This window comes from Pleurodeles waltl, chromosome 4_2, assembly GCF_031143425.1.
Source record: "Pleurodeles waltl isolate 20211129_DDA chromosome 4_2, aPleWal1.hap1.20221129, whole genome shotgun sequence".
Lineage (NCBI taxonomy): Eukaryota > Metazoa > Chordata > Amphibia > Caudata > Salamandridae > Pleurodeles > Pleurodeles waltl.
Window position 1 is genome coordinate 561,533,558 of NC_090443.1, and position 24,631 is coordinate 561,558,188.

General features: G+C 42.9%; 1 protein-coding gene across 2 annotated transcripts in view; it reads left to right on the forward strand.

Moving 5' to 3' along the window:
* The window catches only part of KCNT2 (potassium sodium-activated channel subfamily T member 2), a 2,196,588-nt gene that overhangs the window by 1,115,190 nt on the left and 1,056,767 nt on the right, over window positions 1-24,631 (forward strand). For both annotated transcript variants that reach the window (XM_069233351.1, XM_069233350.1), the window contains exon 7: window positions 13,005-13,079. In XM_069233351.1, the coding sequence (XP_069089452.1) occupies window positions 13,005-13,079 (75 nt within the window). The remainder of the gene's footprint in view (window positions 1-13,004; window positions 13,080-24,631) is intronic.

The window sequence follows — 24,631 nt, forward strand, 5'->3', positions numbered from 1 at the left end:
CGCAGGCCTGTTGCCCGGTTCACAATGAATTTGTGAGGTTACCGGCGTGCAATGAGACACCTACCCCCGCGGCTGCGTTCCCGAATGTGAATCACATTCCTTTGATGTCTCTCTGAGCATTTCTGAAATGCCCACTAGACACCAGGGAGTTTGTTTTTTATTTGTGCATAAGGAGAGCGGCCCCTTTCGCAAGGGTCACTCCACAGGGGAGCAATTTTTTTAAAGCCTTTTCTGCCCCCCTGGGGGCAGATCAGCCTACTGTAATTAGGCCGATCTGCCCCAAGGGGGGTCAGAAACCTCCAGAAACCAGTGATCATTTGTTTTGTTTATTTACTTTTTTACATGTGGGGATTGACCCCTTAGGCAAGGGTCACTACCCTGGGGGCGGGGCAAATTGTCTTTAGGCCATTTCTGCCCCCCCCCCAGGGGCAGATTGGCCTATTTTTGTTAGACCAATCTGCCCCCGTGGGGGGCAGGAACCACCAGACACCAGGGATTTTTATTAGGTCAATTTCATGCAAGGGGAGCGACCCTTAGGCAAGAGTCTTTCCCCTGGGAGGGGGGGGAATTTATTTTAGGCCATTCCCCCAAGGGGGAAAGAAACCACTAGGCACCAGGGATTTTGTATTCTTTTATTTTTTTACAGATGGGGAGCAACCTCTTATGCAAGGTTAGCTCCCCTGTGGGGCAAATTTATTTTAGGCCATTTCTGTCCCCCTTGGAGGCAGATCAGCCTATTTTTCTTAGGCCAATCTGCCCTCAAGGTGGACAGAAACCACTAGACACCAGGGTTTTTTAAAAACTTTTTTTATTTTTTACAGATAGGGAGCGACACCTTAGGCAAGGGTCGCTCACCTGGGGGCAAATTTATTTTTAGGCCATTTCTGCCCGCCTTCGAGGCAGATCAGCCTATTTTTAATAGGCCGATCTGCCCACAGGGGGGAAGACACCACTTAGGCACCAGGGATTGGTGTGTGTGTGTGTTTTGTTTGGGGGACAGCCCCTTGGGCAAGGGTCACTCCCCATGGGGGCACATTACTGTTGGCCATTTCTGCCCCCGGTGGGGGCAGATTGGCCTATTTTTGTAAAGCCCATCTGCCCCCAAGGAGGGCATAAAGTCCAGCAGAGACCAGGGAAGAATTCTTTTAAAAAAAAGAGGGTGGAGGTATGGCCATACCCCCACCCCACATAAATGGGGACAAAGTTGTTCTGACTACTGGTGCGTAGATGGGACAATTACCCCCGATCTACTTTCTGGGGGGGGCAGAAAGCCTACTAGATGACAGGGAATTAAAAACCAAAATAGTGGGGTGGTGGGTACAAACCAGTAAGGGCATAGTTATGCCCCCACTCCAACTATATGGGGTAACAGTCGTTCAGCTCTCCTCCGCACTCTAAAAGACTTCTCCCAATGGCAAGCAAGAGGACATTTGATTATTTTGGGTTTTGGTTTTACATTCCAGCAATGAGATCTTGTCTAACTCTCAAAATCGTCCCATTTGGATTGGTGAGGGCTGCACATTTTGGACTTTGGGACGCTGCCATGTAGAAAAGTCTACGAGACTTAGATACATCTGAAAACTAAACATCTGGGTGAGTGCAGGGTGGTGTGCTTCACATGCACCCCCCACCATTTTCTTACCCACAATGCCTTGCAAACCTCCAACTTTGCTTGAAATCACACATTTTTCTCACATTTTTGTGATGGAACCTTCCGGAATCTGCAGGAGTCCACAAAATTCCTACCACCCTGTATAGTCACATCTATACCGATAAAAATTCTGCCCCACTTGTCAGCCTGAAAATGTTTGTTTTCAAACTGCCCTTTTGGACCCGCATTGCTCGTCCCTCATTTTCAACACATTTGTGGCTCTTTCCTGTCACAGTCACTTGGCCCACCTACACAAGTGAGGTATCATTTTTACTCGGAAATGGAGGGGAACGTTGGGTGGAAGGGAATTTGTGCCAGTGCAGTGATCCCACACAGGAATGTGGGAAAAATGAGATTTTTTTGCTCAATTTGAGGTTTGCTGAGGATTCTGAGTTAGAAAACACTGGGGATCCACGCAATTCACACTTCCTTGGACCTCCACAGTTGGGTTGGGTTGGGTAGATTTCCATAGATGGCTGCTGAGCCCAGGACCAAAAACGCAGGAGCCCCCGCAAAAGCAGGTAGTTTTATATTTGATAATTTTGACGTGTCCACATAGTGTTTTGTGGCATTTCCTTTTGTGGGCACTAGGTCTAACCACACAGTGAGGTACCATTGTTATCAGGAGACCTGGGGCATCGCTGGGTAGAAGGAAGTTTGTGGCTCCCCTCAGATTCCAGAACTTTGCATTACTGAAATGTGAGAAAAAGTGTTTTTTTTGCCATATTTTGAGGTTTACAAAGGATCTGGGTATTGAACCTTGTGAGAGCACCACACGTTACCCGATCCTGGTTTCCCCTAGGTGTCTAATTTTCAGAAATGTCTAGGTTTGCTAGGTTTTGATAATTTTGATGTGTCCAAGTTGTGTTTTGGGGCATTTCCTGTTGCAGGCACTAGGCCTACCCACTCAATGGAGGCACCATTTTTATCTGGAGACTTGGGGGAATGCTGGGTGGAAGGAAATTTGTGACTCCTCTCAGATTCCAGAACTTTCTATCACCGAAATGTGAGGAAACAGTGTTTTTTGCAAAGGATTCTGGGTAACAGAATCTGGTCAGAACCCAACAAGTCACCCCATCCGGAATTCCCTTAGGTGTCTAGTTTTAAAAAATGCACCGGTTTGGTAGGTTGCCAGCTGAGCTAGAGGCCAAAATCCACAGCTAGGCACTTTCCAAAAAACACATCAGATTTCAATGTAAAAATGTGATGTGTCCATGTTCCATTTCCTGTCGCGGGCATTAGGCGTACCCACACAAGTAAGGTACCATTTTTATTGGGAGACTTTGAGGAACACAGAATAGGAGAACAAATGTTATTGCCCTTTGTCTTTCTGTACATGTTTTCCTTCCAAATGTAAGACAGTGTGTAAAAAAGACGTCTATTTGAGAAATGCCCTGTAATTCACATAGGGACCCCGGAATTCAGAGATGTGGAGATAACCACAGCTTCTCAACACCTTATCTTGTGCCCATTTTGGAAATACAAAGGTTTCCTTGGTACCTATTTTTCACACTTTATATTTCACCAAATGAATTGCTGTGTACACTGAAAACCCATTGCAAGGTGCAGCTCCTTTATTGGCTCTGGGTGCCTAGATTTCTTGATGAACCTACAAGCTCTATATATCCCCGCAACCAGACAAGTCCAGCAGACGTAATGGTATATTGCTTTTGAAAATCTGACATCGCAAGAAAAAGTTACAGAGTAAAATGTGAAGAACAATGGCTGTTTTTTTTCACAATTTCAATATTTTTTTATTCCTGCTGTTATTTTCTGTAGGAAAACCTTGTAGGATCTACACAAATGACCCTTGCCAAATTCAGAATTTTGTCTACTTTTTAAAAATGTTTATCTGTCCAGGATCCAGCATCGGTTTCACACCCTTTTCTGTCACTAACTGTAAGGAGGCTAAAAGCACAAAAAATAGTAAAAACGTGGTATGTCCCAGTAACATGTTTTAAAAAAAATGAAATTATTGCTGTATTTTGGCTAATTTCTTTGTGTCCTCCAGGGGAACCCACAAACTCTGGGTACCGCAAGAATCCCTAGGATGTTGGAAAAAAAAGAAGCAAATTTGGCATGTGTAGCTTATGTGAACAAAAAGTTATAAGGGCCTAAGCGCTAACTGCCCCAAACAGCCAAAAAAAGGCCTAGCACCTGAGGGGGAAAAGGTCTGACAGTGAAGTGGTTAGTAACCAAAAGTATTTGTTCCATTATAATAGCTTATTCAATCGCCTTGCTCAGGTTACAAATATACCTTTGACTCTAGAATCTGCTATTACTGCCTGTGCCTGCAAGGACTTCTTACTACCTCGTCTCATCTCAGACATCCTCAGCTATAGTGCTCACCAGGCAGTCATTGTGGTTCAGGTTATGAATTTTTAGTAGATGTGTGACATTTATTTTATCCATCTGCAAAAAAGCACTGTACCAGCCAGTTTGTTAACAACTTCAGTGTTAGCTTCCTAATTGAAGACATAATGCTAATTACTTACCATTCTATCTCCACAATGGCTGCGAGAGTACACACAAGCTCTCACACACAGTGCGTTACCTGCAAATTTTGTGAACACACAACCACAGTAATGTTAGCTCTGTAGACGTGTGTGTGGTATATGCCCTGCCAGATATTTTCAGTTTTTTTTATTGGCAAACCATACACTCATGCAGCCAACTGATTGGTTGGTCCAGTGTCTCTCAACCACAGACAACGTATCTCCAGCTGTGCATATTGTACTTATATTTTTGCAAAGCACATCACCTTCAAGTGTTGTGCCTTGCCCTACAATCACATAAAATGCAGTAGGATGAACTTAATGAATGTATAGCCTAGCACTTAAATTTGTCGGCCTGGAAAGTGTACTGCACTGAAATATTCCATTCACTTAAGCAGTAAAATGTGTTTCCTAGGAAAGAATAAATAAATTAAGATGTAGAGAGCCACCCAGCCTCTACTATATATTGTATGTAGCACGAAACCCTACTGCCAGGCACAGGCAAAGGGGATAAATGAAGGCGTGGTAGTCCCTCGAGGCTACTTTAGCGTAAACCCAAATTACTGTGTTGGTGTGTTTCTTTGTGTTCCCCCTTATTAGGCCTGTGATAGACCTCAATAGGCTCTGGTGGCCAGAAGTCAGCATTGGCTATGACACAGGATGCCGGTCATGTGCACCGGATGAGAGAAAGTGCCTACCTCTCCTTGTGCTGTTTGGCACGTGATAAAATAGTGCTGCAGGAGATGCACCTTACTGTAGCAGGCCCGAGTTCACTGTGAACCAGTCCCTCCTAGTCCAACTGTGGAGGGGTGGCAGTGTGTGAGGAACAACAGTGGAACACCCCCCTTTCTTTTCCCTGTTTGGCACCTGGAAGGAAGAAGAAGCGTGGTGACTAAAGCTGAAAGCCTGACCGTGGGCCTTTATGAGGACAGCCGGCCCACGGCTACATCTGACACCAAGGCTGAGATACAGCAGGCACCTAGGGCGACAGTGGCAATGCTGTGTTGAAGATCTGTCTCCCTTCAGAAGTCAAAGGTAACGGTGCATCGGCGTGTGTGTCGAAACCAGTGTCTGCACAGTGCTGGCTGGGTCAGTGGTGTGCAGCGGGAGGCCTCAGTAGGGGAAGCATGCGCTTGTTGGTAGATACTTGTGCAGGACTAAGAGGAACAAAATATTGCCATGATAGAATGTAATGATCTGAGCTGACTGGCAGAACTGAGGCTGTTGTGGCTAAAGTGCACATGGTACCAGCTGAGTTTGCAAAAAAACAAGAAAAAATGTAATAAAAAGAGAATATAAGATACCTCACACTTCACACATCTGCAACTGCGGCCCTGAGATGGCGCCAACGGATCGAGCACCTGCAACATTATTTGCAAGCCAGGCACGAAATTGATGGTGCCGGCAAACATTTGCTGATGTTGCAAATGGGAGGAGATGAATTGTATGACTTGTTAGAAGACTTACCCAACACAGGAGCAGATTTGAATTGGCATTCTGATCTGCAGTTAATCCAGACTATGAAAGATTCAAGCAGGCTCATCAAGCAGAAGGAGAGACGGTAGACACATTTTTCACAAGGCTGTGCAAGTTGGCAAGTAAGTGTACCAGAATATAGACAGACAAGATGAGATCAGAGCACAACTAACATAAGTATGCAGGTCATCCAAGCTCCGGAAGCTGATCTTTTGACAGCCTGGCGTCATGCTTGCTGACATATTAATATAAATCCTAGCCAGGTCCCACAAACTTGCAGACAGCCAAGCAGGAGATATGGAGCTGGCCCTAACACGTCAATCAAAAGCTCCAACATCATCCAGTGCAGTATAGGTCCAGGAAGAGCTTGTGGATACAATACAACAATGTCCTCCTGGACACTAGGGAGGTGCCAGTGCTAAGTTGAATAAGAAGAATTGTGGTAACTGTGGGCTGATGCACCACTCACTTACTGCATGCCCTGCTCAAAGAAAATCCCATTTGAAATGTGGGCATCAAAAACACTTTGTGAAAGCCTCCAGTAGTAACAGTGTCCCATTGATTTTAAACACCAATGGGAGGAGGAATGTGAACATTTGCAAACTGTTGTTGGATGATACTGAAGATGGGCAGCCGCAATTGAACAAACACCGAAGCGAGTCGGCCCCAGTATGATGAGTAGGAGGTATTTATGACTTCACAGCTCTTATTGACACAGGAGCATCAGTCAATGCCATAGACACTGTGCAGTTTCTCAAGCTGGATCCAAGACTGAAAATTCTGCTGACTCAAGCCAAGATTTTCACATATGGTGGCACTGATTCCATCCCTCTGAGGGGGAGAATGAAGACACAAAGACAGAGGCCAAGTTCAATGTGACCAAAGGAAATACTAGCCCCTTCTGGGATGTCACATTGGCGAAGACTCAGGATTAATCTTTTTTGTGCATCAGCTACATCAGTCCCAGCCTGGGAACATTCTTGCTGAATTTCCGGAATTACAATTCATTGTATGTAGCATGGACCCCTATGACCGGACGCAGCCTAACAGTATAAACAAAGGTGAGGTAGTCACCCAAGACTACGCTAACATAAACCCAAGTTACTATGTTGGTGCCTTTCTTTGGGTTCCCCTTTTTAGGCCTGCAAAAGGCCTTGATAGTCCCTGCGGTCAGCAGCCAACAGAAGGGATGCACAATTGTCCTACCATGATCCTCTAGCAAAAGCATTTACACTCATACGAATGAATGGCATAACTACTTAGATTTGCTCAAATCAAATCTAACAAGATTGTATATGTAAGAGTCCCTGTTTTGATGCTTGTGTGTGTGTGTGTGTGTATGTGTGTGTTCATACATGAAGAAGAAAATGAGTCAATAGCTGCAAGGATGAATGACTGAGCTCATGGATGGCAGCAGGGAATTGAGTGATGGCAAGAATAAATGAAAGAATAATTTAGTGAGTACGTGGTAGTGGGTAAATATGTGACTGAGTATGTAAAGGATAAAAAAAAAAGAATTCGCTGGTTGATGGATAAATATTTGAGTTAGCAAGTGAGTGCATGGATGGAGTACTACGCACACACACACTCACATACGCACACACATGTGCGCACATGCAAACACACACACACACACACACACATGGCAGTCAGTTACAATGCACTTCCACCAGATACAAAAAAAAAAAAAGAATTCTTGGAATTGTACAAATCAAGGAGCTCCAAACAAATGAATGAAAAAGCTGTAAATTTAATCAGAGAAACAATGGCAAATGACATTGAATTATTCAGATTCAGACTACAGGGGGACCTTCATGAAGGTATCTTTGGCTGTAAACACATGGAAATACCTTTATTCATCCATGACATTAGTTCTCAAATGGTTTCCTGGCTTTTGTAAGAGAATTTACTACCACAGATTTTTCTTCCAGGAGTGTGAAGAAATAACCATTCATTATTCCTATTCCCGGGCTAGTTTGTGGTTGTTCCATGAAAGGGGTTTCCATGGAATTGTGGGAGCCCTCACAAAGCTAAACACTGGAGTGATTTCCCTTCAAAGATGAAAGCGGAACGGATCACTCCTAAATGTGGTGGGGATGTGAGGGGAACATCTTCACCCACTATGAAAATGTACATTTGCACAGAAGACTGCATACAGCATTTCAGTTCTATTTACAGTTCAGCTCAGGGTGAGTAGGATCTTGCGGGACGTCACATCACATTCTCAGTAGTATGCCTGCAAACATGCGCATGGCACATGTTAGAAATGGGGTCTTTGGTTGGCAATCAGGTTACCCAACTCTAGTCAGGGTAAAGGAGAATCACCCTCAGTTAACCCCCACTCCACCCCTTGGTAGCTTGGCACGAGCAGGTAGGCTTAACTTCTGAGTGCTAGGTGTAAACGATTTGTATCGACACATACAGTAACTTAATGAAAACAATACAAAATGACACAACACAGGTTTAGAAAAATAGAAAATAATTATCTAAACATAACAAGACCAAGACGACAAAAATCCAACATACACAAGTCGTTATTAAATAAAAAGCAAAAAGAGTCTTAAATCCTTGAGAAAACAGGTAAAACACTGTTAGCATTGAAAAGTACTTGGGTAGTGTCAAAATAACACGTACGTGTGAGTGTGCTTCGAAAAAGGTAAGCGGTGCATCGATTTCTCCCCCTAGAGCAAGGCTGTGCATCGTTTCTCCTTCTCCGTTCGGGTCAGTGTGCATCGATCCAGGCAGCACCCGGGTCCAGGCAGGCATTGCATCATTTTTCCACACCCAGCAAGGTTTGCATAGAAAATCCTGCCGCGCGGTATCCACAAAACCGCGCAATGGGGGTTGCAACGTTACGAGCCTCCGTCAGCGGATGTTGTGCGTTGTTCTTCTAGCTACGTGCACCGATCTTCCAGCCCCAGTGCCGGTAGTGCATTGATTTCTGCTGCGAAGCCAGCGGCACATCGTTTCTCAGCCGTGTCTTCGAAGGTGTGTCGATATTTTCCCATCACGGCGGTCTGTACTTGGATTTTCAGTCTTGGTCTGCAGCTTCACCTGTCAAGGCCCCAGAAACTGAATAGGGAATCATTTGGCAGGACAGGAGTCTCAGCAGAAAGTCCAGGTGCTGGCAGGAGAAGTCGTTGATGGCCCTGAGACTTCAACAACAGGAGGCAAGCTCAGGACAAGCCCTTGGAGAGTTCTTCACAAGCAGGAAGGCACACAAAGTCCAGTCTTTGTCCTCTTGCACAGGCAGAAGCAGCAACTGAAGGATAGCTCCACAAAGCACAGCCTCAGGCAGGGCAGCACTTCTCAGCTCTTTAGCTCTTCTCCAGGCAGAGGTTCCTCTTGATGTCCAGAAGTGGTCTAAAGTCTGTGGCTTTCGTTACCCTTCTTATACCCATTTTGCCCTTTGAAGTAGGTTTACTTCAAAGTAAACTCTCTCTTGTTTGTGAAATCCTGCCTTGCCCAGGCCAGGCCCCAGACACACACCAGAGGGGTGGAGACTGCATTGTGTGAGGGCAGGCACTGCCCTTTCAGGTGTAGGTGACCACTCCTCTCCTCCCTCCTAGCACAGATGGCTCATCAGGATATGTAGGCTACACCCCAGCTCCCTTTGTGTCTCTGTATAGAGGGAGGTGCAAACAGCCCAACTGTCAAACTAACCCAGACAGGGAATCCACAAACACGCAGAGTCACAGAATGGTTTAAGCAAGAAAATGCTCACTTTCTAAATCTTAAAATCAACTTTACTAAAAGATGTATTTCTAAATTTTGATCTCAGAGACCCCAAACTCTGCATTTCTATCTGCTCCCAAAGGGAATCTATGCTCTTATCATGTTTAAAGGCAGCCCCCATGTTAACCTATGAGAGAGATAGGCATTGCAACAGTGAAAACCGAATTTGGCAGTATTTCACTGTCAGGACATATAAAACACATTAGTATATGTCCTACATTAAACATACACTACACCCTGCCCATGGGGCTACCTAGGGCCTACCTTAGGGGTGTCTTACATGTAAGAAAAGGGAGGGTTTAGGCCTGGCAAGTGGGTACATGGGAGCCATGTTTACAGGGCTACTAATGTGGGTGGCACAACCGATGCTGCACGGCCCACTAGTAGCATTTGATTTACAAGCCCTGGGCACCTCTAGTGCACTGTGCTAGGGACTTAAAAGTAAATCAAATATGCCAATCATGGAAAGCCAATTACATACACATTTTATACAGGCGAACTTGCACTTTAGCACTGGATAGCAGTGGTAAAGTGCCCAGAGTAACAAAAACAGCAAAAACAAAGTCAAGCACACATCAACAACCTGGGAAACAGAGGCAAAACGTTAGGGGAAACCATGCCAAGGATGAAAAAGTCCAACAGCACAGCTTTCCGGATGTGCTACTGAGGTGGTTTCTCCTTAAGGGAAATCCCTGCACATCTACATTAAAAATATTAAATAGATCAATTTGTTTGGAAACAAATCGATGTATTTAACTCTGGGCTGTCATTGCTAGTCTGCCTGCCTGCCCTGCCTCACTTTGATGTAGGAGACAGAAGCCGGGTAGTAAATCTACTCTTCTGCATTGTGACTCTTGACACAGGACTTAGCTTTGTTTCCATTGTGGTCTATGTTGGTATCCACTGTAGGCCAGTGGCGCTTTTAGCGTCATGGTTTCAGGTTTTGGAGTCTTCATCTCTGGTGATGTCAGCCATACGTCATTCACAGGCATAGAGCCCACACTTTATCATTCGTCACACATGAGGGTGTGAATGCAAGCACGTGTAACTTGGTGCCTTGTCTTCGGTAGTGGTAAGTGTTATAATGCTAATCTTGAGTTATTTATAGTGAGCTGTAACCCTTTGCCACCTTAACCTCCCCCACTGTTACACCTCGTGCACTGGCTGCAGATCGCTAGCCCCTTCAGAAGTGCAGCTGCTATATTTGTTCCCCAGCTAAATTGTTCCTAAAGACAAGCAGGGTTCTCATTTCCCTTCCGAAGGTAATGCAAATATACGAGTCAAGATCAAAGCGAAACATATGTGCTTGTAGTAAAGACAGTTATCTGCTATGTGGCGTTAAAACTGGCCCTTCAATGCCCTTAACATTAATGCCAAAAACATAGATTGATTTGCGAACAATGCATGTTAAAACAAACGTTAAGATAATGTGTGTCAATGATTTTGTCCTGCTCCTTTTTTCATGTTTTACCTATTGTTGCATTCCCCAAGCGAGTTAACTGTTTCATCTTGCTGTGTTCCTGTATTTTCTTTTGTGCATCGTATTACTCTTCAATAGTGCATACTTTGACTTGTGCCATGTGTTTATGAAGTGGTTTGATTGAGCGCACTGCACTGACGCTGAAGCTGGCAAAGCACAATGCCTTTCAGTGGGTTGGTGCCTCTGCAGAGCACACAGAACAATGGTCATGTATTCCAGTTAATAAAAATTCAGTATAAATGTGCTCTGTAAAGAGGCCAAAATATTTATACAGTGGAAGCAAAAGTGTTTAAATGTGTACGAGTGCAATGTATGTCTGAGATGTTAAAATGAGGGAGGGAGATGCGAGGAAGTGCATTCAGGTGAGAGAGAAAAGAGAGTGTTGAAGAGGAAAGAGAGGAGATTGAAAACATGCAGATGGATGAGATGTCCAGAGAAAAAGGGCATACTTATCTAACAGAAAGCACACATAACTGAAGGTCATACTCCTTCCACAGGCCTCAATAATACTTAATTTATAGTCTCACAATTTCAGAATTTAAACATGTCCAATGTTAATTATTTATAACAAATCATTGTTGTTACTCATTTATCTTAAACAGATAAACATTGACAAAGCCAATATGACTGACAAGTTTTAGGTGTATGTCAGTTGTTGTTTTATATGTCTGGATGCAATAACATCTCAGACAGAAACCAAAATACAGGTTGGGTGGCACACTAAGTGAATCACAGAAATTAATTTTACATATCCCTTTTAGAGAGCCCCCACTTATTTCATCCCACTTAAAGACCTGCCTGCACATATTTCTGTATGACTGATTGCAGCCAGCAGCTGTGGGTGCTTCCAGATGCCTGGTTAGAACATTTTCTTCCAGACTTGTTGCCAAATGCAGTGCAAGACACTGGGCAAGCACACACTTTAAAGGGCCTGAAGTTGTTGCTCTGTACAATTTTCACATTAAAATAACTTAACTGTTGAATTTACTATTGCCGTAAGATGTGGGGTATTTTTTAATGTTTTTAATGTTTCAAGGTTATACTTTTGCACTCCTTTGTAAACCTTGCTTTCTCACTAATTGCATTTGTTTTCAAATGCAAATTTGGCCATCTTTTTTCATTTTTGTTCTTGGGAGAAGGACCCACCTTGGATCCCAAGTTTGTCCATTTGGCTTTGTGGCTTCACTCGCTATATAAAAGTCATACCCAACTTTTAAGCTCCCACCACTTTCAAATGTTACCAGCCTGCACTGCTACTGAGAATGTTGGGCAAAAAAACACATATCTGCACCTATACATATCCACACTTCTACAGATGCAGCTTTACTACTTTTTTGAGGGAATAATGGTGTGTTGTGTTCAATGTGTTCCTGTAGTTGTCTTTTCATGATTAATTTTCTTAGCTTTGAAGTATTTCCCCTACTGTTACATTATGTATATGTTATTTTGGGCTTTTCATAGTGAATGCCTGGTTCCAAAAAGCAGCAGATGGTTTTAAATCAAGCAAATATTAACTAAGTTGAAACAGGCTGACAGTATCAAACATATAGGCCCGCCATTCATGCATAAACTTCCGCAAACCCCTGTACCTCATCAACTACCATCACTCAGAATTGTTTAGCAATTCCATATAAAAAGAATAACCCAACTTAATATAGTATCCTTATTCATATGTAGAATAGCTAATGTATGTGAGCATACGGCATGGTCATCTGATACATAACTGTAGGTGTATGAGTTAGTGTGTCCTTCCACTTGTGTTATTAATGTCACCAGACTCAAATTGTTGGCGATTTCCTGAAGAAAAATGCTTTCAGTGTACCAAGAAGATTTGGCATCTGTACATGTCATTCATAAAATCTATATTTGTTTATGTTGATCAATTATTTTCAATATATGTGGCGTAGGCCTTTTTGGATTTATTAAAAAAATGGGATTAATTGTATTTTAATTTATTCATGTAAATATTATCTTGCTGTGCTCCAAAATGAGATGGCAGTTCTTGAATATATCTTGAGAGAATTCATTTACCCAAACATGATACACTATTGGTTTTGATGCAATAATTATGTAAAGCTCTGTTAATAAAGGTTTCCGCTTTCTGCAATTGCTTATAAGAAGGCATTTTCAGCATTCCGCTTATTCTTTCATTTTTCTTCTTACACAGGGAAATATCTGGGAGCAGATTTTGAGAATACCCTTCATATTAGAGATGATCAACACCATCCCTTTCATCATCACAGTGAGTCAATTGCTGGTCATATCTGCAGAGAGCCAATGCCTCATTACATTGCCTAGCATAGCCTTGGGCTTCTTGGTGCTGGAATAACAGATGTTTGGAGTTACTCAACTTAATGGTTTCATTGTAATTATGCAAGGCTGAGTTGACCCCCCAGGATTCAAACCTCTGACCATGAGGTCAAGCACAGATTTCTTGAGCAGATATATTAGTCTGCTGAGCCATCAAATCCAGCATATTATTCTCAATTTAGTGATGAAAGTGGCATCTTTTGGAGTAATACTGAAAAAAGGATCTGGCATGTTCTATGGATTAGCTAGGGGTTCAGTATAGTAACCTTATTGTGCCAGTTTCATCAACTTCCACAATGCTTATTGTTTGCATCTCAAAACCTATTCTGCTGCTCTCCAAATTATGCTGGTTTCATGAAGTAAAGAACAGTTCGTTTTTGTATGCTGGATAAGAGACAATAAATGAGGAGTGGATATCTGTGTTAGAGTTTAGAGTGCTGGATGTCTAGATACAAACCTCTGATCTCAGATGACACAATTAATGATCATGGGCAGCTCACTATACCTCAATGTTGTGTTGCTCAATCACCTAATAAGACACCTACCCTGCTAATCAGCTGAATCAAAAAACCAAACTTGAAACCTGCTTATTTAGAGATTACTGTCCACATTTCTACACACCAATCCAGATATGTTCTCAGTAGAGACAATCAATAAAAGTATCTATAAGCCTGATTTATGCATGATGGCTACTTTGCTGCTACTCATTTCATCCTCAGCAATTATTCACTGGACTACTCTGGCACGATGGAGTTCAAATTGACCTGTGTGAAAGGAAGATTATTGTAGGGTTGCATTCACATGAGTTGCAGATGTTACTTGCACCCCAAACCACCACTCCTTGAACTTCATGGCATGGCCAATTGGCTGACATTATAAACAGTTTCTGTGGTGTTTAATTGTAATTTATTCCCTTTTTTATGTTTTAGGTAATTACAGCCTGCCCTACAGGCCTGATGTGCTTTGTAATCCAATTGTAAAATATAACAATTATAAGTATTAAAAACAGATCAGCGTGCAATTTACATGTTAATGGTGAGCTAACCAAAATGAAGTGTATCTTGAAAACTCCCTTACTAAATTGATTAGTGTCAACCTGTACATTCTGTAATAAACAAAAAACTTGCTCTTTCAAGGTAAATTGTGCAATTGGTGTAGACGGTGGTTATGCATACTAAATAAATTATGGAAATGAGAGTTCAGTCCTTTGATGGGTTAGATACGTTTGCTAATATCAAAGTGTGAAACTGTGCATAAATATGATAACCATTGGGTCTAACCTTTATTTGATCCTGAAGTCAACTTGGAGCCAATGCTGACTGCAAAGCAATTTGGTCATATACTTCAGGAAAGTATAAATGTATAAAACGTATTTTATGCTAGGTAATTAAAACAATTTAATGTAAGTGATTTGTTTGAGAAGCAGCACTATATTTAAATCTGTGCAAATACATGACAAGCTTTGCAGTGGAAGCTGCTGAAATTTAACTAATTGTAATACACTCCTGACTGAATATTACACCATAGGAGCAAGCCATAATGGGAAGATGGATAGTTATATTCCAACCCTCAGAAAATTAGTTTGAGTCAAATTGAGCTACATATTAGGGTTTTACAATGTAATAGTATTCATATTATTATTGCATATACATTGACTAAAAACTGTATTATCATTGTGGTCTTTAAACTAGTCCATCCTAAAGAAGTTCATTTTCCTCAACGAAGCACGCTAGCTGAGGCTAAATTGACTCAAACATGAACAGAGAGAAAATAAAAGTCTTGTGAACGTGAAAGAAAGAAGAGATAAGACTTTTTGATATTTTGATGGAAACTTTTATTCACCTATTGGGTGTACCGTGATATGTATGAATTTATGTCTCTCTGCATCACAGAAGTATCCAAAAGTGACTGACACCATTTAGGGTGTGCCCCAGAAGTATTTCTAGGGACAGGGTGGGAGGTGCACATTGTTTCTCTTACCTGCCTTTTGTAAGCACTAGAGAGCATTGCAGATGGTTGTTGCTGTACCGTGAAGAACAAGAATGGCATTGTAAATGGTCCTCACTTACATGAAGATCTGGCAGGTGTCACAGATGATCATTGCTGGACCTCTGCATTGGTGGTCACTGAGATCTGTTATTGCTGTAGTGTGAAGTGCAGATCTCATGTTGGTGGCCATTGCTGGTGGGTGCTGTAGTGGGAAGCGTTGGGTTTACCTGAGCTTCACATTGGCAGTTGTCACAGGAGACAGAGACTCAGTGTAAACAGGCCAATTCGCAATTGCAAGGAGCCAAAAACCTCAGGATTTCTCGTTTTCTTGCAGAGGAGTGACTCGGATGGCACCTCTTGGTGATCAGGAACTCACTCTAGCAGAGAATAGTTGCAGGTACAGGATGGTCGAGTTGTAGCAGGTCAACTGGGCAGTTGCGAGGAGGCCTCAGGAACTTGATGTGTCCCTGCAGCTCAGAAAAGGAGGTAGCCCAAGTGACCCTTGGAGTCACTCACATTAGCCTTGGGATGAAGAGAGTAAGTCCCGTATTCCTTTTCAGAGACCTGGGTAGGTCTCAAGCAGCAGGACAATCCTCTGGGTAATAATTCACCCTCAAACAGCAGGGCAGTCCTCTGGGAAACAAGACAGGTCTAAAGAAGCAGAGCAGTCCTCTGGAGAACAAGGCAGGCCATCCTCTGTAATGTCCACAGGTCCAGGAGTGTACTGAAGAAATGATTCAAGAGTAGGCGCAGACATAGAACTTCACTCCACTGGCAGAGTTTGCAGAATTTGGGCATTTTGAAGTGTGGAGTTCCCAAATTCTGAAAACTGGTGCAGAGCGGAGTTCATTTGCACATGCGAGGTTGGGTTTCGGCACTCTCTTGCGAGCGTCACAGTACTCCTGGGCCATTAGCGAGCACGTGCAAGACTTTGCATTCACTCATTCTGTTTCCGGCCACACACACAATACTTTGCATTTACACTCACTGCTTCCGGGTGTGAAAGCGGCCAAAACAGTCCCGCTCACAAGCGCATATGCAGATTTTCTACTCTAGATACATCTAAATCTAATCAAAAAGTGTTTTTAAGTTGATTTTCTTTTCCAATGGCCTCTTCCAATTGTTTGTTAGATTGAGAAGCCTTTTTTTTACAAATAGGAAGGAAGTGCCCCAGAGACTTGTCCGTCTCCTAGTCACTTTTCACTTGAATTTGGAGGGGGAAGGATCACTCTCTTTGTCTCCTGGATATACCTTTGGATTTAAGGACTTTGTTTTTGTGAAATCATACAAATAAGTTCCAAAACTATTGAACAGGGATTGTGTTTGTTTGCTTGGGCATGCACCAATATTTCTTTGTACTTCAATTAGATTTTAAACTGTATAGTGGTGGGTGGCCAGGAGTTTAAGTATGGGCCTAGGTATTTATTTGTGTTTCATTGATTTTTCATCTTTTGTGAAGGAAAATTGTTGCACAGCTCATTACCTGTCCTTTTCTACATGTTTTGAACATTTTCGGTATTATTTTAACATGGGGCGTAGATTTCCAAAAGACCATCTAGTCAGCAGGGACAATTCTAGTAGTCATCAGTGCATGAAATAAATAATTCAGTAGTATTTATTTTTAAAACTTCATTTGGGACAGGAATGGCATTGCATTAAATAAAAAATGTTGGCTATTGTTTGCATTTAATTTTTTTGCAAAAAGTGTATATTGTGTGGTAATATTTGATGGCATAAGAGGATGTGTGTACTGTTGTGAAATTATAGCTCAGTTAAAGCTCAGTTAATTTTAATGTTTTGTGTTACTGAGTTAATGTTAGTGTTTTCTTCGGTGTTACCACTGTGCCACCTTATGGCCAGTGTGTGTGTAAGTGTTTGTGTGTGTGTGTGTCATTGTCCACTATTTGCCTTTGTTCTCTAAGCCTTGTGGCCAGGGCCATTTTGTGTATTCTATGTCTAGAGGCTTGCATGTGTTATTTGTCTTCCATGCCTCCTTGTTCACAGTTGTTGCTTGACCAAGTGGCTCACAGCCATTTTCTGCATTCAGCCAGTGTGTCTTTGACACAGGCTTGCATATGTTCTTCTTTGTTCTCGTTGTTGTTGTTGTTGTTTGACCATGTGGCTAGTGGCCATTTTGTTCACCCAGACAGTGTTTTTTTGCCATTGGCTTGAATGTGTTCTTTGTTTGCCATGCCTCCTTGCTCTTTGTAATTGATGTCTGATCATGTGGTTGGCAGCACTTTGTCCATGCAGCCAATGTTCCTTTGTCATAGGCTTCTGTGGGATCTCTTTTGTTCTTCATGCCTCCTTGCTCCTTATTGTTGTTGTTTGACCATGTGGCTGGTGGCCGTTTTGTCCATCCAGCCAGTGTCCCTGCGCATGTGTTCTTTTTTTGCCATGCCTCCTTGATACTTGTTGTTTTACCACGTGGCTGGCAGTCATTTTGTGAATCCAGCCAGTGTGTCTTTACCATAGGCATACCTACAAACATCTTTAATTATTGATCATTTGTTTATTTTAAGTATTTATTTAAAAATGTTATTTTTATTTTTATTTTTTTATCCTATTATTTTGTAATGTAATGTTTTATTAGACTTTAAAAAAATATTTTACATTTGTATTTACATTTTTAATTATATGTTACTTTCTTTTATTATTTTAGTGTTTATGTTGTTTTTTTATTTTTTTAATTTTTTTTTATTTTTAAAATTCCTTATTTCATTTTATTTAATTCTGCATTTTGCCTTGATTCATCTATCCATTAACATATATTCCTCTGCCTATCCACCATCCACCAAAGGCACACAGCCCCACTACAACATTTGGTTGCTATAGGCGTATTCAAATTCCATATCCTCCAGGACACCCTGGCTGCGGTGCACTGCAGACAATTCAGCAGCATAATTCATATTTTTAATGATAGATTTGTAAGGGTTATTCCATTTACCCATGCACCTCTCTCTGACTACCACAAGTATCTCCTTTAAAACAGATGGAGATAAAGCAAAGAGCTATATCTGCATGTTGTGCTGCCTGATTTGAAATTGAATTGTATGTTGTGGTGGTGTGGTTTGACTTAGCAATGTTTGATTAAATTAGTATTTATTACATAAGTAACCAGCCACTCTAAGACTGCATTTGTTTGTACTATTTCAGCCTGCAACAATGCCATGTTTCGCTAACTACATGTTTTTCTTGCTTGGTTGCTTTTAGGTGCACAGGAGAAGAGGTGTCACATCAACTGCAGTACTGCCAAAGAGAAGGCCTATACAGTTAAGTCCTCAAATCTCTTTTGCTTGTGCGGCTTAGTGCCACTGCCAACTGAGAGCTTTAAGATAGCCCCAAAGAAAGCTTCTCCTAAGAAAGTAGTCAGTGAGAAGAAGCAGCTTTCCACAAGTGGTGTGTCGACCAGAACCTTTTTCAGGAGACCTGTGCCTGCCACACCAGCCTCCGGGGAGGAACCTGGGAGCAGCACTCCCACATCCTCAGCACCACCTAAGCTCAAATATATTTCAATGAGGCAGCCACAGCAATCTTGGTGAAGCCGACAAGTAGTGACATTACGTTGGATTAGTCCCTTTCACAAAGTAGTACCAAAACATTTCAGGTAACAGAGCAAAGTGGACAGCAGCAGCAGCCAGCAATAGTAGATCTTCCAAAAATTGGAGCAGAACAGGAGGTTGACAACCTCCTCTTTTAGAACAAATGTCTCCCAGATCTCCAGCAGGGAAAAGGAAGGGGACTACTCCACCATCTTCTCCAAGCACCACTTCTGATGATGATGATAGGGACATGGAGTAGACCCCAGTAGAGCTCGGAAGATGCCGGGGAGGCAGGGGGAATGAAATGTTCCGGAAAGTCTTAGAATCATGGTAGGGGATGATGATGAGGAGGATGATGACAATAAGCCAGTCATTGTGGAAGCTGGCACATAGGAGTCCGTCATTACTACCCAGCCTGCTCTGAGGGCTGTGCAGAAAGGCAATTGACACACCAACCTACCTCCAGTTCTTCTTCAGGCATTGGCAGTGGCCCAGTAAGAAAATATTTCTCCCCAGTCTGGTACTTTTTTACAATTAACATTGCAATATGTTCCATTTGCCACCTGAGTGTTCATTGAAGTAAGCCTGGTTCACATTATGGTACTGGAGACCAAACGACCCATATGGAAAAACATCAAGCAATCCAGAGGGAGGAGCACCTAATAAAAATGCTAGAAGCGGTCGTGGTGATGAAGTTGAGGAGAGCCAGGAAACATCAGCTACAACTGGTCAAATCACAGGGGAATGTGAAGAAGAACAGGGTGACATCCTCACGCAAAGCAGCCCTGTCCCCAGCAGTGCACCAGAATCACCTGCCACAGTGACCTTACAATGGCACAGGAAGACTCAGAGTCGATGGATGCGCCATGGAATACAGTGACTGCACCACAACGCACATTAAGTCTGCCACCACCTACATCTCAGAAGTCGCAATCATCAGTGGCCTCAGAAAAAAAGAAAATCCAGGCTACAATTACAGACAGGTTTAGGCAGAAGGGGCCCTTGGAATGTTGGTACAATGGAAAGCTGGCAAAAATGTTAGTGCTGGACTGCCTCTATTTTTCTTTTGTGGAAGGAATGGAATTCATAGAGTTTGTGCAGCCATCTGCCCGAAATGGAAGGTTCCAAGTCAGACCTATTTTGCCAGAGTTACTTTTCCAGTGCTGTAACACGATGTGATGCTATTGATTGGCCAAGCTTTTGCAGCAAAGTGTTGTCCACACTATCCACCTGACAACAGACATCAGGACCAGTTGTCAGGATACTGATTACATGTGCATCACTGCACACTGGATCTCTTTTGCAGGGGTAAAGCAAAAGCTACCTACATGTCTTGTCCCTGAAGAAATTTGTAAGAGCGTTCAATGGCATGCAACAGTAGTCATGGTCACCATCGAGAAATTACATACAGCTACAAACATCTTGGATTGAATTAATAACAAGGTATCTGAGTGGCTGCAGCCTAGAGGTCTCTGAATTGGATTTGTTGCCACAGACAATGGCTGTAACATAGTCAAGGAAATGGCAGATGGTTGCTATTTCAGTGGCTTGTGTTTGGCGCACTACATCAACCCAGTTGTGCAAGACTTTCTCAAAAAAGAAGACATGGTCAGCAACATCTTGACCACCTGCAAATGAATCTGTACCCATTTCAGCCATTGTTTTAATACCTGGAAGCAGCTGCTGATTATTCAGAGTGGTAACAGGGTACCAATTAAAGCCCTGATACAGGAGGTGCCAATATGTTGAACTCAACCTATTTTATGTTGCAACATCTGTTTGAGAAGAATAGACATATCACTGACTACATCATTCTAAGAGGGGATGCAATTGGGAAAGCAATTGGAAAAGCTATGACCATTGATGTGGACAAAAGGGGCCTAGTCAAATGCACGACACAAGTGCTGCTCCTTTTTGAGGGTTTCAAATTGGAAGTTAGCAAGGAGGACAGTACAGTGGGTTAAGCTATCTCATTGTTGCATTTGCTACAGGAGCAGCTTAAGGTGGTATCTGAAAGGTTTGCACTTGGAGGTGTGAACCAAAATCCATAAGTGCATGCCTTAGTTGAGATCTTAGTCCTTTCCTTGACTTGTAATGCAAGACTGCAAAATGGCATTATCTCATTCAAAGAGTACATCTGTGCAACCTTACTTGATCCATGCTACAAAAATATCTTCTCACTTTCATTTCTTTTACTGAAGGAGATGAGGTGGACTGCTGAGCAAGCCAAGGAACTGGAAGAAGAATGGCTGAAAATTAGCCTCCCACTCTTCAGTTCTGGGGTGCCAACTTCAACTTTCAGAGAGGGCAGTCTTGTCTCCCAGCAGCCAAAACCTGCAACAGGAACACCAGCAACACCAGCATCAGAAGAATTGGATCCAACCTCTGCATTGGCTTGGTTTCAAGTGGCAGGCCTTAAGTCCACTGTAGATTCAAAGGCAAAAGTGGTCGAGTAAGTGGTAGCACCAATGACACTTCAGAAGCTGTTCCATCTGGATGACTCAAAAGAGGGGTCTGTGGATTAAAACCCATTGGTGCATTAGTGTGGGAAGATGTGCCAATGGGCAGAGCTCAGCAGGCTCGTAATAAACTCGTCTTGTAGCCAGCATGTCTGCTGAACGTGTGTTCAATGCAGCTGGTAGAGTTGTAATAGTGAGAAGGACCAGTCTTGTGGTACTGAAAATTCTGGACCCGTGTTATAAACATCGTCGTATCACAACGATTTTGGTATCAGCAGACCGAGAATGATTAGAATAGTATGCACACGCATTGTATTCATATTCGGGTGACGAAATCACCCGAATATCAGAGTTTCCGTCCTGAACCCTCGTGTTCCATTTAAATGACAGCCATTTTGTGATTGCCCTCACATAGGCCAATGTCTAATGCTGAAAACGAGTTTGAAGTACACGTACATCTTTGCTGACTCCTCTGTGACCTGGGCAAGCTGACTCCACTGCCTGAAGCCAAACCTGTTCGGCCAGTTTCTTTCCCAGTGGCCGAATGAGATTAGTATCAAGGCACAACACATCATAAAACCTTTCATAACACACAAACCATGCCTAATCTTACACGCACCTGTCCCTGTTTCTTTCTTTATGACTTGCTTTACAAGGAGGAGGTGCCTGTTTATATTGGGGGTCCGTTGATATCTGATGAAAGTACTGAGCCTTGCCGGGTAATTGATTGAGGGCTGGACAGACTGAAATATGGGCTTGTCATCATAACCCTGCTATTTCTTTGTAGTGAAAATATGTGAATGGTCAACTGTAAAATAAGGAATGTTTGCCTAAAGCATAATATTTTGTATAAAAGAGAAGGTTAGCTTTGCAAGAGGAGCAGTCTCCTGAGAATATACACTGTGTTGTACTTCTAGGATACCTGTTACTGGCTGCAGCTAATAAACAAGATCTTTGACTTCACCAAGAAGACTCTGTGTTTCTGTAGTCTGAAACAGGAAGGACTCAAAGTCTTAGGGTGTGTTCCCTGGCACCACTGGGTTTTGAAAAACCCAGTACTTCAGTTGGCGCCCAACGTGAGGCGATTTCAGCGGTACTAGTCCAAGCCAGAGGTTCGTGAGGAGCTTCGTGTGAAAATTCTGGAGGGAGGCCGCCACTTCATCGACCCCTGTATGTCGACGTGGTCCGAAAGTCTTTGCTGCGAGGTTCCCCGCTTCCCGACGGCTACGAAGGACTGCTGCCCTGACTATCGCCCTGTTTTGGACCCTTGATGATTTGGTAGAGCGAAACGATAAACGAGTCTTCTGGTGACGTCATCGATACCTCAGTTAAGTATAAGTGGAGCGTCTCCCAGTCCTTAGTTTGGTTCTTAGTTTGGTATCCCCTTGGGATCTTTGATTTGGAACTTGCAAGTACCAAAGCCGAGGGATTCGTGTATTCATGAGACTATCGTATTCGATAATCCTTTGAAGTTTGACGCTAGACTAGAGAGCGAAGATGCCTGGTCTTAGCAGACATGGAAATTTGTTTTGTCTTGGTTATAATAGGGATTCCCGATTGGAGGACTCGTGTCCGGTTCCTCCGATTGGAACTCCAACCTATGAACTATATGTGAAACATGGCATAGGCCCCCTCACATATAATGAAGTATGGATCCGATACACCAGGAAAGATGGTGTTTTAAAATGGCCCCAATATGGTAGTTTTGACACAGAGATTCTGGATAATCTGGAGGTTAAACTTTTTAAGAAGAAAGCCCGGCCGGTGATGTTTGACTCTTTCCGCCTATGGCGTAAGGAAGCCAAACAGAAGGAAATTAAATTAGCAAAGAGAAATAAGAGGGAAGAGGGTATCTCGATAATGCAAGCTGCCATGCAGTTTAAAGATGATGAAGAAGAACAGATGAATGAGCAGTTGCACAGGCAACGTAAAATGGTGACCGATAAATGTTATCCAGTTTTTCCGCTTCTTCAGCAAGATGCAGCAAAAGAACTTGAGAAAGATCCTTTAATGTCACAATTGTTGACTTCGCCACCCCCTTATGCGCAGAATGCTACAGCACCTCCGCAACCTTTAGCTGTGCAACCTCCGGTTATTGTGCCTCAGGTTCTTCCACAGCCGCCAGCTCCTCTTCAGTTGGCTCCTACTACTATGGCGCAACCCCTTCAAGGGCCGCCGACTTTGCTACCTGCTCCATCTGTACCTCATGCGACTTTATGAACTACATCGACTGCCTCTTCTGGTGTTCTTCCTGATACTGCCTCTGCGTCTGCTTCTGCGTCTGCCTTGCCTCCCCCTGTTTTTCCTCCTGTTCTTTCATCAACTTCTCCTTCTGTCCGACAGAGAATGACAGATACTGTTGCCAGCCTTATATTTCCTCTCTTTGGGTCGTATAGTGGGTCCCCAGATTCGGAGCGTAAGCAGTCGCGTAGTCAACTGCCTAATTCTCAAAAGAGAGAAATGTTTGACCGTATGGCACGTAAATGGGTTGTTTACACTTTAAGATACTATGTAGAGTCTGTTATGGATGTTTTCCGTCAATGGGGAGCACCGAAACAAAGATACGTTTTTGAGAAAATGTGTGCTTTCCTTTGTGAGGAATTGGAGGATAATGATTTGGAAACAAATCCGCCAAATTTGTGCCGTGTACGGTTTGAGTTTGAAAAAGGCACGATTGTGGGCCCGATGTTGAGAAAGCAGTTGCGACGTTGTTGTCCTTTAGGAATAAGGATCCTTCTCAGTCATTGTTCCAACATGACTCCTCTGTTAAAAAAAAGGTGCGACAGTACCCAATGAGAGAAGTCCCTCCGGTATGGAAGGACGCCGTTGCGGCTGATGTTGCTAATCAAATTGATGCTGTCCCAGCTCATTTTCAGAGTGTTTGGGTACATGTTCCGTGGAAGCGAGCTGAAGTTTTAGCCCTTAAGCAGACTTTGCCTGATCCCCGTAAAAACCCTGCAGGGTATTATAAGGAATTATCACAGACTGCAGACTCATGCATTATGAATTTAGCCGACATAGACATGTTATTTGGGAATGTTGTTCCACAGCCTTTGTGGGGATTGATTCGCCATACAGATCATGTACAAGAGTTAGGTGACTCATGGGCTAATATTAGTGTTGCAAATGATAGACAAGTTGGTGGTGCCAAGCCTGAGCCTTTGGTAGCAGAACTGCCTGCTAGGATCATTACTTACATGAAGACTTTAATGCCTGTGATGCGTGTGAATTGGGATAAATTGTCTGCGTGTAAGCAGAAGAAAGATGAAACAGTGTCTGATTTCTTCACCAGGTTTGAGGAAACGTTTATCGACCACAGTGGTCAAGATATGAGTACAGAAGGTGGTCAACGGTTGTTCGTCGACAAGTTTGTGCACAATTTGCTTGCCGAGCTGTGTAAGAAATTGAAGGATTCAGAGAGTTCTTGGGCCGTTTCCTCTTCAGCACAAATATTGGCTACTGCACAGAAGGATAGAGCAGACAAGAAAACTAAA